Source organism: Ambystoma mexicanum, chromosome 1p, assembly GCF_040938575.1.
Source record: "Ambystoma mexicanum isolate Mex_15411 chromosome 1p, UKY_AmexF1_1, whole genome shotgun sequence".
NCBI lineage: Eukaryota > Metazoa > Chordata > Amphibia > Caudata > Ambystomatidae > Ambystoma > Ambystoma mexicanum.
In genome coordinates this window covers 507,987,181-508,001,472 of record NC_090921.1, presented here as the reverse complement: position 1 = coordinate 508,001,472, position 14,292 = coordinate 507,987,181, and the positions used below count along the sequence as shown (strand labels likewise).

General features: G+C 51.6%; 1 protein-coding gene across 1 annotated transcript in view; it reads left to right on the top strand.

Annotated features, from left to right (window-relative positions):
• The window catches only part of CHAF1A (chromatin assembly factor 1 subunit A), a 616,874-nt gene extending 603,404 nt beyond the window's left edge, over positions 1-13,470 (top strand). Inside the window, exon 15 of the mRNA XM_069649371.1 lies at positions 12,658-13,470. Within this exon, the coding sequence (XP_069505472.1) occupies positions 12,658-13,178 (521 nt within the window). The 3' untranslated portion in view covers positions 13,179-13,470. The remainder of the gene's footprint in view (positions 1-12,657) is intronic.
• The last annotated feature ends 822 nt before the right edge of the window (positions 13,471-14,292 follow it).

The following is a 14,292-nucleotide window of genomic DNA, read 5'->3' as shown; positions in this document are numbered from 1 at the left end:
CTCCTCCGCTCGCCCCCATGAGGCCTACAGTTACCTCCTCATCCTACCACGAGTCGGGAGATGACGGTGCGTTGGGCTCGACTACGGGTTCTGATGGTGACTACGGAACGGGTCTCCCGTCGCACGGGCCTCGCCGCCCGACGAGATTGACTCATTCCACGCCATGATCGCCAGGGCGTCTGAATTGTTCCAGCTCTGCCCGGAGGAGCAGAAAAAGGAAGGTTTCCTCTATCAGCGCCGGGAGGCCAAGAGGAAGACGGTCATCGCGGTGCCCCTAATCGATGACATCTTGGAGGAGGGCCTGTCGGTTCTCAAAAACCCATCTGCGGCACCAGCCAAACGGGACCGGTACGAGAAGAAGTGCCGGGTCCCCGAAACCGCTCCCCTGTGCCTCAGGGCCCAGCCAACGGCAGACTCGGTCGTCTCGGCGGCGGCTAAGAAGAAAGTGGCGGGGTCAGGAGCCTCGATGTCGAATTCCACGCTGGATGGCGAGGCAAAGAAGTTCGACGCCATGGGCCGGCGGGTCATTTCGTCGGCGGCGACGACGATCAAAGCGGCCAACGCCAAGGCGATCGTGGCCCGTTACGACAGGGAGCTCTGGTTTAAGCTGGCCCCCATATTGGACTTCCTGCCGGACGACAAGAGGTCCGAGGCCAATGGAAATACTGCAAGAGGGCGAGGTGGCGTCGGACCACGCCATAACGGTGGCAACCGATATTGCCGATACTGGGTTCCGCCAGCTGGGCAACGGTGTTTGCCTACGACGACGGGGTTGGCTTCGGGCGACCGACTTCCTTCAGGACGTCCAGACCAGGGTGTTGGACATGCCGTTCGACGGCAGCAACTTGTTCGGGAAGGCAGTGGACGAATCCCTCCAAGCCATAAAAACGGACATGGAGACGGCCCGCGCCCTAGGAGCCCTTCAGCAACGACGCCCTTTTCGGAGCTCCGGAGGCAGACCGGGTGCTTCCAAGGGATCCAGCGGTGGCTCGTCCTACTGCCAGGCGGCACGCTCCTCGTCTAGGAGGCCCACAGGGGTCGCGGCAAGCAGGGAGCGCCTCGCCGCCGTCGGCAAGGTGGCCAGGGCGGCAAGGCCACCACCTCCAAGCAGGACTGAACCGGCCGTGGTCTCGGGCCCTCACCGAAGCACCCCGGTGGGAGGCCGGCTGGCGAATTTCGTCGGCGTGTGGAAGTCCATCTCCACCGACCGTTGGGTGCTGGATACCCTGGCAAGAGGACACTCTATCGAATTCCTGAAGAAGTGCCCTCACGTTCCACCTGTGGCCAGGAAGGAAAATCACGTCCCGCAACTGCGATGCTCAGGAAAGGCGCCATCGAGCTTGTCCTGAAGAGGCTCTGGGGTGTACTCAAGGTACTTCCTCGTCAGGAAGAAGACGGGCGGCTGGCGCCCCATCCTGGACCTTCGTCGTTTGAACAAATACATCAGATCACAAAAGTTCAGGATGGTCACCCTCCAGCACGTACTGGGACAGCTGGAGGAAGGCGACTTTCTATCGTCGTTGGACCTGGAGGATGCATACTTCCACGTTCCCATCCTCAAAAGTCACCGAAAGTTCCTCAGGTTCGTCGTCCAGGGACGCCACTACCAATTCAGAGCACTGCCGTTCGGATTGAAGTCGGCCCCCAGGGTCTTTACCAAGTGCCTAGCACCAGTGGCGGCGCGGCTGCGTCTGCAGGAGATTCACGTCTACCCCTACCTGGACGACTGGCTCATCCGCTCAAGGACGAGGGAACTTGCCGTCGAACGCAATGCGAGGACCGTCCAGCTACTCACGGACCTGGGATTCGCCATAAACTACCCAAAGTCCCACCTGGTGCCGTCGCAGGTGGCCCTGTTTCTGGGAGCGAAGCTCGATACAGTGAGGCGCCTGGCGGCCCCGTCGGAAGAACGGACGAAGACCATTCTAGGCAAAGTGCAGCGCCTGCTAGCCACGGACGTGGCCAGGGTGAGGTCCATCAAGTCCCTCCTGGGGATGATGTCCTCTTGCATCTACCTGGTGCGCCTCTGCAGACTACGGATGCGCCCTCTTCAAGAATTTCTCGACGCCCGTTGGATGCAGGCGACGGGCACCTTCGAAGACAGGGTCCCCCTCAACGAGGTGTTCCGGCGGGCGATCCAGTGGTGGGGCGTTCGAGCGCACCTCACGGCAGGCAAGGACTTTCAGACGCCGGCGTACCAGGAGACCGTGACGACGGACGCCTCCCTGGAAGGTTGATCTCCACGCCGGAACACCTCGTTGAGGGGGACCCTGTCTTCGAAGGTGCCCGTCGCCTGCATCCAACGGGCGTCGAGAAGGGCGTCGGGTGCCGGAGATCTCCACGCAAGAGGCCTCTGGCTCCCGGAGGAGAGGCTCCTGCACATCAACGTCCTGGAACTCCGAGCCGTGTTCTGGGCTCTCAAATCGTTCCTCCCGTCGCTCAAGGGCAAGGTGGTGCGGATCTTCACGGACAACACCACGACAATGTTTTACATACGGAAGCAGGGAGGCACCAGATCCCCAGCCCTATCTAAGGAGGCACAGGATCTGTGGCACTGGGCTGTCGCCCAGGTGATGTTCCTGGTTCCCTTCCACCTGGCAGGAGAAAGCAACACCATTGCCGACTCGCTCAGCAGGGAGCTGCGCGCGTGTCACGAGTGGGAACTGCGCCAGGATCAGGTGGATCAACTCTTCCGACGATGGGGCAAACCCCAAATCGACCTGTTCACAACAGCGACAAACTCGAAGTGCAAGAGGTTCGCCAGCAGGTTTCCCCAGCTGAGAAGCATGGGCGTTGCACCGGCGTGGCCGAGGCAGATCTGGTTCCCGGACCTTCTGGACTTGTCAACGTCCCATCCCATCAAGCTGTCGGCGGACGCGGACCTTCTCTCCAGAGAAGGAGGCGCCATCTTCCACCACGACCCGGCGTCGCTGAACCTGCAGGCTTGGCTCCTGCAGCGCTAGAGTTTAGAGGCTACGATGTACCGGCCGAATGCAGAGAGGTTCTTGCAAAGGCCAGGGCGTCCTCGACTCTCAAATGCTACGGTCATAAGTGGAAGAGGTTCTCTATCTGGTGCCGAGCACAGAAGATCAACCCCCTTCGGATTATGGCCCCTCAAGTGCTGCCGTACCTGCTTTCGCTGGCAAAGGCTGGGCTAGCCCATGCCTCCATTAAGATTCATCTGGCGGCGATCTCCAGATATACCAGAATCACAGGACGGACTTCCCTGTGGTCCCATCGACTGGTAGAAGAGTTTATGAAAGGACTGTTCCGGTCGTTCCCGCCGGTGAAGGCCCCGGCGTGGGAACTTAACGTGGTGCTGACCAGGCTCATGGGGCCCCCATTCGAGACGATGCACTCCGCACCGATGAAGTTTGTGTCGTGGAAGACTGCATTCCTGGTGGCCATTACCTCCGCACGACGAGTGGGAGAAATCCAGGCCCTATCCTGCAAAGCACCGTACTTGACTTTCCATGCCTCGAGGGTGGTGCTTAGGACGCACCCCTTCTTTATGCCCAAGGTGCCGTTGGACTTCCATCTTAACGAGCCCTTGGTGTTACCTGTTTTCTTCCTGTCTCCTTAGTCGCCGGCCGAGAGGACTTTGCACTCGCTGGATGTGGCTAGAGCGCTGAAGTTATATGTGGACCGCACGAAGAGTTTCCGGAGGACATCACAGCTGTTCGTGAACTTTGGACCTGTGAATCAAGGGAAGGCTCTCTCAAAGTCTTCTATTTCCAGATGGCTCTCCGGCTGCATCATGCACTGCCACCGGTTGGCTAACCGACCGCTGCCAGGCCGTCCGAGAGCCCATTCAACCAGAGAGCGATCGCTGCTACTATGGCGTTCTTATCTGGTGTGCCCCTGCTGGACATCTGCAGGGCTGCTACGTGGAGGTCGGCGCACACCTTCACGAGATTCTACTGCGTCGATCGGGACTCCAGGGAGGAGTCCAGGGTCGGCCAAGCAGTGCTGCCCAACCTGTTCGCCTAAGGTGAGCCTGGTGAGGAGGTAAGAGATGCTTAATGTTGACTTTTTTGTATTGCTTAATGTTGAGCCTTTTGCCACCTCCTGTGGTTGTGCATGTGTACTGCTATTTATTCTTATATTCATGAGCATGTGAATCCATGCCAGACCCCATGCTGGAGAAGGAACAAGTTACTTACCTGTAACTGTTGTTCTCCAGCATGGGTCTGGCATGGATTCACATGCGAACCCTCCCGCCTACCCCTCTGCGGCTCTTCACTTGGTCATACTGCCTCTTCACGTGCTACCAAATCGGAAGATGGCTGCCAGAGGCGGGGCTTAGGTGGAGGGCAGTCATTGGCTGTGGTCAGTATGACGCAGAGATCAGTGATTGGTTACTACTACGAAAGACAGATCAGAAACGAAACTGATACTGATTTTTTTCTTTACCGAGGATTCCCAGCCTGACGACGGGGAATATTCATGAGCATGTGAATCCATGCCAGACCCATGCTGGAGAACAACAGTTACAGGTAAGTAAATTGTTCCTTTTCTACAATATGATTTCCCCAACAAAAAAGGCTAATGGACCACTTACATCCAGAATCTGGGCACATTCCAAAAGGGCACTGGCTACCAATGGCACGATTCTAGTGGCAGTCCTGCCTCAAAGCATATATGTATATCTATATACAGTGAAGAACCATGCTTTTAATCACAAAACTGCATACACTAGTTAACCTGTCAGATTTGATGGGAAGCAGTGAGCTTCTTACAATCTGGTGAATTTGAGTGACATTCTGACCAGGTTTAGAGGGGAGTAAATGGAACAGTCACCAGGGACAAAATTGAAATTTTTAAGACGAGGTAGGCAGTACAGCTAGCTGTTGGGGATGGGACCGGGAAGAAGTGCTTGAGTGGAGGCGGAGAAAGGGAGGAACATAGGCAGGTTAGAGGCAAAGGGAAACTGTTAGCTTGAAGGCAGATGAGAGGTAGGTTAAGAGTTGATCTGAAGCGATGAGGTGAGCTTTTGGTTTGATTTTAAACCAATCTGTGTGGACTGCTTCTCGGATGTCTAGGGAAGAGAATGCCATGCAGGGAGAGCAATAAGAAGGAAAGGGCGTCCGGAAGGGGCAAGATGAAGCACAGGGAGGGCGAGGTGCCACAAAGGTAGTCGAGGTAGAGCAGCGATTACGAGAAGGCTTGTAGAGTTGGATAGAGACGGATAGATATGGTGGTTCCTTACTGAGGAGATTTGTGAACTAGGACAATACATTTAAATCCGACCTTGTTTTGCATAGTCAGCCTGCCTGACAGAAAGAGGAAGTAGATGTGGAGTGGGAGAGTTCAGAGTGTCCAATTATCTTGTCGGGAGGACTGTCATGATGCCTACCCCCGGAGCACCAGGCCAGGCCCAGCACCCCCGGAAGCAGGCATCATGCCCTCGGGTAAAAGCCCAGCGGCCCCTTATAGGGGCTCTTTGGACTCAGTCCTGGCGCCATAGGCGCCAGGCTCATAAAGGGAGGTGTTTTGTGCACTTACCTGATGCAGGCCATGCTGCACGCTTCAGGCCTCCCTGAGACCTGAAAGGGACTATTTTTTCATAGGGACTATTTTTTCACTCTGGCGTGGCCAGGGAAGGATACATACCTAGTTGGGGAAGGATACATACCTGGACTTCTTTGGAGGCTATTTAAGCCACGCCCAGACAGCAGCTCATGCTTCGCGTTGTTCTGCTTCCTGCAGCTTAACGCTCACCGTGTCTGCTCCTGCTCCTGGACTCCAGCCACGCCCGCCTCGAACCTGGAAGACCTGCTTGGAAGGAAGAGAAGAGAAAAGTGAAAACCAAGGACTATTTCAAACTTCTTACTTGCATCCGGGTGGATGAGGGCGAAGGAAGATCCAGGCCTGATAAAGTTCGCATACTTGGCATCCCTGAAAAGGAGGAGGGACCATGCATGGAACTGTTTCTGGAACAATTATTAACAGACCTGTTCGACCTGCAATCCTTCTCAAAAATGTTCTCTATAGAAAGAGCACACCGTATGCCTACGGGACGACCGCTGCCTGGCGATCCTCCACGCACGGTGATTGCAAGGTTCTTAAACTACAGAGATCGGGATGCACTGTTACAACTGGCACGCTCGAAGGGCACGATTACTTTCAACTGGTCCAGGCTGGTCTTTTTCCCCTACTACACGAGGGAGGTACAGAAGGCGAGGCAATCCTTTGGAAGCTTAAACAATTATAAACGCTTGGTGTTAAGTATGGCTTGCTTTTCCCGGCAGAGCTGAAAATTTATCACAAAGGGACAACGGTCCACTTTGATGACCCCGGGGAGGCATGGTGCTGGACGGAGCAACACATCGAAGGAGACTGGTCGACATCCCGAGGCCCTAAAGACACAAACCCTGGACCACCACCGGAGCAGCGTTGAATACCAGACCAACCACCACCGCTGGACCGACCGGGAGATTGGGATGATGGAACCCTCCCTGATGTGGATTCACCCTCCAGTCGGCAGGCGGTCACTTTATGGACGACACCACGGGAGGCCCCTGGTGACCCTCACACGGCGTATCACATATCCACAGGGCGGTAAGCGGGGGACTGATAACCTTGCGTCTGGGTGCCACCCCCCCTCCAAACTCTTGTTTTTTGTTGAACTACAGTTGGGACTGTTAGTGCTGGCACCAAACTGTTTTTGAATTTCGGCAAGGTTGGGGCGACGGGTACTTCGAGTTGGGGTGGAGTATGGGGAGGGGGAGGGTGGGAACAGTTGGGAAGAGTTTTTAGTTACTCCTGGGCCACCTTACTCCTGTAGGTTTCAGGGAGTGACGGGGTTCCTGGCCAGTTGGGACCGTAGCACGCTCGAACAGCATTTCAGTCACCAGCCACTGTTGATTCTATACTACACCGGGATTCTACACCCATATTTCACTTGCCAACCTTTCTTATGCTCTTGCTAGATGGCACCTGACCAATCTCAACTGCCGGTGACTACACGTCCCAAATCCCTTAAGGTCCTCACCTGGAACGTGAACAGGACGGGGTCCGCGATTAAGTGACGCTTAGTTAAACTGCTCAAGAGATACTTGCCCGATGTGGCCCTGCTTACCGAGACACACCTTGCAGGTTCACACTTTCTTCCTGCGGACCAACTATAGGGCTGCCTTTCACTCTGGGTACACCATGGGATCCAGGGGCACCCTTGTTATTTTACATAAGTGCGTCCAATTTGCCCCGCAAGAAGCGGGGAGGGACCCTAGGGGTCGTTATGTGCTGGTCCTTGGGACACTCGGGAGGGGGCGAGGCGGCTTTGGGTTCGTCTCAGTCTACTCCCCACCGGGTCTGGGGCAAGAGCTTCTGGTGGAACTGACCACCCTGTGTTGGGCAAGTATCAACCCGATAAGTGGTTTCTGGGTGGAGACTTCAATGACGTGATGTGTAACACCATGGACCGATCCCACCTTAGATACCCCAACCCAGATGCCCCCACGGGACTATCCAACTTTGCATCTGCCTTGGGTCTCTGATGTTTGGCGGGAATTGCACCAGGGAATCAGAGGGTTTTCATTCCACTCGGGCGCCCACGCTCCCTTTCTAGGCTCGACTACCTATTTGTTCCGCACACTGAGCTCTTTAGAGTAATCTCGGCAGATTTACTTCCCAGGGGAATCTCTGACCACTCGCCTCTGGTGGTGGAGACGTGGCTGCAGGGTACGATCCCCCACCCAGGACGTGGCGGCTGAACTACTATCATCTGGGTTGTCTGGAATTGGTGGATCGCCTCGCGGAAATCTCGACAGAGTATTTCGAGATTAACGATACTGGCGAAAGCGACCCAGTGGTGGTATGGGAATAATCTCCTGGACGGCGAATAGGGAAAGGCTTCAGAAGATAGGCGAGGCGGAGAAAGAGGTGAACCTCCGGGAGAACGACCATATCATTGACCCAACCCCCCGGACCCACACTTTCACACGGGCCACCGAACGCCTTCGGAACCTTATGCTAGACAACGCCAAACAAGCCCACTGGGAATCCAGAGCAAGGATGTATGAGGTTGGGGATAAGGCTGGGAAACTGCTGGCCTGGTTGCAGAGACGAGACGAAGGACAGCGATGTGTCCGGGAGATCCTCACCCCAAGGGGAGAGAGATGCCAGTCAGACACTGACATAGCAGAGGCCTTTGCCCAATTCTACGCAGAATTGTATCAGGCTCCGACTCTGCCCCTTGTCCCAACCCTTCTTGATAACATACTAATCCCTACCCTGTCGGAGCAACAGAAGGAGGTACTTGACTCACGGAAGCCGAAGTAGCAGAGGCCCTAGCGCAACTGCAATCGGGGAAAACCCCAGGGCCTAACGGGTACCCGATCGAAATCTGGCAGAAGTTAGGAAGTAACAACATAGCACCTCCCCTGCACCAGATGCTGTTGAACGCCCGAGACCAGAGTTCCCTCCCACAGGACCTTTGTAAGGCTACCATTGTAGTCCTTCCTAAACGCGACAAACCCCCGGGGAGATGTCTTTTATAGGCCGATCTCGTTAATTAATGGCGAAGCCAAAGTTTTAACCAAGCTCTTGGCCAACCGGCTCCAACCGGTGGCGGACACCCTGATGCACCCAGATCAGCTTCATGCCTCATAAATCAACCGGAATGAATCTGCGCCGACTCCACCTGGCGATGGAACGGGCTCCTATCCATGATACTCCACTGGCCCTCTTGGCAATTGATTTTGAAAAGGCATTTGATTCAATACGGTGGAACAACCTTTGGGAAATTATGATTCGCATGGGGTTTGGAGAGGGCTTTCTGGCTGGGTAAAACTGCTATTCACGAACGTACAGGCAGAGGTCAGAGTGAACGGGTGTTCTTCCCGATCCTTCCCCCTGGGCAAGGGTACACGACGGGGGTGTCCCCTTTCCCCTCCTCTTTGCTCTTGCAATTGAACCGTTGGCTCTCTGGCTCCGTCAGTGGGGCATGGACGGGATTCAGATGGCCTGAGGGACACGAAGATTGAATATCGCTTTACGCTGACGACCTTCTGCTGTATCTGGCTGAACCGACTCGGAACTGCTCGCTGGTAACCCAGATGCTCGTGGACTATGGGGAGTTTAGCGGGTTGAAAATTAACTGGAAGAAATCCGTACTCTTCCTGGTGAAGGGGGGGGGGAGATAGGCCATCCAGCCGGACTGCCCGTATCAGCTGGAAAGGCAGGGCTATAAATACTTGGGAATCTGGATAACGAGTGATCTTACCACCTACACAAAGCACAATCTCCAGCCGATCACTGACCGATTTGCTGCCGACATCTGTCACTGGAAGCTTCTCCCCATGACTCTCATGGGCAGAGTGGCACTCTTTATAAAATGATGGCACTCCCACGATCTCTGTCCTGTAGAACGCCCCACTCACGATCCCCACCTCCGAATTCAACCAGATAGATACCCTCCTTAGGGAACTCCTCTGCGGGGGGGGGGGGAAATCACATATAGCTTTGAGCACTTTGCAGAGATCTATCTGGGAGGGAGGGATAGGATAACCCCGCCTCCAAACCTACTACTGGGCCTCACAACTCGTAGTGGTAAATGATCTGCTTCACAGTGACCGGGCACTGCCTCACATCAAGGCTGAGGTGGACGGCATGCAATGTACAGATCCAATACATCTATTATACCAATCCCCACAGCGTTCCTCTCTTCCGTCGATTGGGTCGCACACCACCGCCATCTGGAGGCAGGCACACGTGTTTGTGGGGTGGGCAAACAGGATTACCTCGGCACAACCCCTATGGTATAACAGCAACCTGAAAGAAATAAAGTTCGAACCGTGGCCACGCTGGGTGAGAGCGGGCATCTTGAGGGTAGAAGACATCCTGAGGGACGGGAAGTTAATCTTGTTCGAAGACTTGCAGGACAAAATCAACTGCCAAATACTGAACGGTACCACTTTATGCAATTGATTCACGCTCTGCAAACCCACATACCTCGGGAGGAGGTAGTCCCAGACTACACACCCATAGAACGTAATATACTCCCAGCCTACATCCCCGCCAAAGGCACGTCCATCCTTTATAACGCCATCACATCCTTTGCTACCCCCGAATTACTGCGACTAAAGACCAAATGGGAAAGGGATGTGGGTGAAATAGCTCCAGAGGACTGGGTACAGGTTTTAATTCATCCGCGGGAGGTGGCCATCTCGTCCAGGTTGAGGCTTGTGCAGCTTAAGATCCTGTACAGGGTGTACTACCCTTGGACCACCCTGTATGGCTGGAGGAGGGCAACAAACCCGAACTGTCTCGGGTGTGGAGAGGAAGAAGGAACATTCTTTCATATCCTTTGGTCATGCCCCCAGATCCACGTCTTTTGGAACGCTTGCTGCACAGAACTGTCTAGGGTACTCAATCGCTCTATCGAGCTGGACCCACGGGTCCTGGTCCTTGGGGTACCTGATGAATCCGACTCCAATAAATGGGAGAAACTGCTTTTGAATGCCGCGGCGGCCCTAATGAAACGTGACATTGCACAAAAGTGGGGAGTCCCGGACCCCCAACCCTGGAGCGGTGGGTCCTGGATATGGACTTGTGTGCCATGATGGAACGACGGATCTACAATGAGAGGATGCCCAACTAAAGCATCCAAAATATGGGGAAAATGGGAAGAATATGGGCCCTGAGGGCTGGACGCTGGTAGTCATCGTATGACTGGCTTGAAAGCAGGACTGGGGAGCGAGGAACGATGGTGGCCGGTGACATTAATACTTGGCAGAGCTTTGACGGGGGAATGCTGTTCTGTAATGCTTTTGCTGTCCTTTTCGTTTTTTTTTTTTGTTGTTTTGTGGTTGTTTCGACCCTGTTATGGAAAACGTTTTATATTTTTTTTAAAAAAAGGAAGCAGTCGTGTCATGATGGTTTAGGATAGAAGATAAATTGGAGTGCATTGCAGAGCAAATTAGGTTGGAGACCCTCGTGAGCAGTTTCTCTGGAGTGACAGGAGCAGAAACTTGCTGCCTGTAGGGGTCTCAAAGGTTTCTGTTGTCTGCGAAATTTGTAAGAGTGTTAAACACAACCCTTTCAAGCACTTGGTGCAGAAGGTTAGACACAGGGTAAAGGTTAGCTGGTAGGTTCCGGTCAGCCCTTGCTTTTCTAGGAGAGCTGACAGTTTGACTCTGCTTTCTTTCCTTCCATTTTCAAAGGACAGGTTGAAGAGTTCAGTGAGGCCACTAAGGGGGAACGGGCTTGACTAGCTGTGGATTAAGAGGGTCTGATGGGGCAAAAGACGGGTTTTGCCTTCATCAGTAGAATTCTTCAATGTTAGTGTGACTCAAGTGGGAGAGACGGAAGATAATGGATGAATATGCAATACAGCAACATGGGCCGGTCTGCATACTGTCACAAGTGAATACTTCCTGCACATACAGCCAAAGGAGGGATACAGAAGTTGGCCTACCTTGTTCACTAAGGTGAGCTGTCAAACCCTCCTACTGTTTTATGCTATATTCATGGAAATTCTTTGACTAATGCCATATAATCGAATAAACTATATACTACGAATGTGTGGCCAATATTCACAGAATATGCAAGCATAGATAATGTGCTATCTAATATTTAAAGCAAATGTGAGGTACTGCTATAGTGAGTTAAAGTTCAATGTGTAGTTTGATAGATTTTGCATTGGTGAATGAATTATTTTGTGCTGCGTGTTGGTACCTTAAGACTGCCATTCCAAATGCTTATAGGACATTTTTCTTTTTTTCGTAATTTTTTTTTTTTTACAAAAGGCTTGATGGCATACATGTCAACTATTTGTTTTTTTAGTGTTTTTCGTTATTGCCTATTCTGTATGAAAACATATTGTGCTTCATACTGCACCCATCCCCAGGATTCTAAACTCTGCATCATGCTTTTTCCAAGGAGAGTCTTGCCCCTGAGCTATCCTCCGAGCATAAGTGCTTATTACATAGACACAGCATCTTGTATGCTAGCATTACTTAAGAGCTTGTTCTCTTTGAAAGGTTTTGGGGTTGGGGGGGTGGAGGTGTAGTCTGTTAAACCTATAGTATTGTTGGCGATGAGGGGTGTGCATGTATATGCATGAAGCATTTGCCAAAGGATTTGTGGTGCTGATGGGGAGTCCGTGTGCGCATATGTGTCTGCAGCAAACATGAGTTGCCTTCCGCTCTGCTCTGCGCATGGTGGTATTGGTGACTGGGAGGGTATGTCTTCCGCGAACGTGCATATTACGTCCTACTAAAAATCTTACTGCACATTTACTAATCTAGGTACATTTTGGGGATTTCAAAAGGGATTATCTTGAGTTATGCTGTTTGGATTTTTAAAAATGTTTCATGGAGCTCAAATGAGAAACTGCAGGCTGTAAACGTTCTTATATTTGCTAATAAGAGTTCACACTATTGCTCCATTGTAGATGAGGAACGTTGCATGTTCCGATGAAAAGGCAACATAGCAGTCGAGTAGTGTGCAAGTTTTTAGAAGGCTCAACATTTGACATGGCTATGAACAGCTGTGGTATCTGAGGTTGTCCAATCACGGACGATCTCCTGTAGACATTTAGTTTGAACATTTCTCATAATGTCTTTCAGTTTATTTGCAGTGTTAGCTTATTGTAGATTGATTAATGACGATTACCTTCCCAGAGACTCATTTCATCTTCTCCTCCCTCCACAGATAAGACATCTGCTTCTTCGAAAATATCAACAGGGTTGGTGGAATCTTCCCCCAGTGGAGGTTCGACAGTATCCCTTTCTAATGTTGCGTCTTCAGAAATGTTGGATTCAGAGTGTGCGATGGAGATTGTTCCCAGCGAGAGTTTTTCAGTGAGCACGAAGAGCGTGAAGACTTTTACCAGTGAAAGTTGTATGGTGAGCAGCAACTGCAAAGAGAAGGCTGTCCACAATGGAGATGCAATGGACACTGTGCCCAGTGATGGTACAATCTGTACGGGGTGTGAGAAGACTGTCACATCTGGAAATGCAATAGTTGCATTGACGACTCTCAACAGAAATCCTATGATTGACAATGAGAGCAAAAACGAGACCGTCTGCAGTTGTGGTACTGGTGCCACTGGTGCCTGCATAAAGCATACTAATCAATATGCCTCCAGTGCAGGTACTATGGCCTGCATCAACAGTGCAGTGGAGACTGTTCCCAACACCGGTGCTATGATTAGCATTCCTAACGAAGCTTGACCCTCCAACCTGCACCAACATCCCCTTCCCCTTGTATGTATGTAGAATTCTTTTTTAGGGTAATTTTAAACTTTGTAACATTTCATACAAGATACTTGAACATTTTCCCAATTCCTTTGCAAAGATATGGCACTTTGTTCTATGATGCAAGTTACCTGCACAGTCGGGGTGAAATAACGTGATTTATTTTAATAAGGCTTGTTATACCGACTGCGTTCATATTTTCTTACTGAAATTGTAAAAAGAGAGCATATTAATCTGTATTGAATAAAGCATTATTGAAATTCGGAAAGATGTTATGTTGGGTCTTGGAGAAATCTGATCTGTATGTAATCAACAGTTAAACTTATTTGTGGCATGCAGCAGAGATTTGGACATACATTTACTCCTACATCTTGTCCCTGTATACTGGTAGATAATTTACAATGTGAACAGGACAGGAGCATTTAGCATAGCCACATTAATTCAAAAGAAAAAACTGACATGTGGATACGCCCACCCTTGCCCATTTTTTACTTATGTCTCCAGTCACCCACCTCCTAATCTCTGCATGGACGAGACTGGGTAATCGCCATGTGGCTAAAAGCTATTTTTTCTTTTTCTGTTTCCGACCGGACTATACACTCTAGTAGTTGCTCCAACAGGGCAAATGGTGTTTCAACAGAAGGGAGATGGTTGTTCACTAGATGGATCCTTACCTTTCTCCAGCATTGGATCTTTCATAGATTCAGATGCTTGAATATTCCCTTTCAGACTGGGAATCCTCAGTGAATTAAATATATGTACATTATTTCCATAGAGTGTAGATTGCCCATTATGGCCTATGAGCCATTCAATTGTGTAGTCCCTCCACCTCACTTTGGTCCTTTATGGCCCTAACCAATGAGGTGGCAGGGTTTAATCTCCACCCCAGGCAGCAATCTTCAGATTTTTCACCGCAGTCTAACAGACTAGAGGGAATCCTCCAGCTCTGAGCTTTTCATTTTTTCTCATTGTTAACTAACTTTTTTCTCAAATGCAAAATGAAGATTGTCCACATAAAGGATTCTCATGAGCAGTGCATATACTGCCTTTACCCTTATGACATTCGCAAATGCGACATTTGCAAGACTTT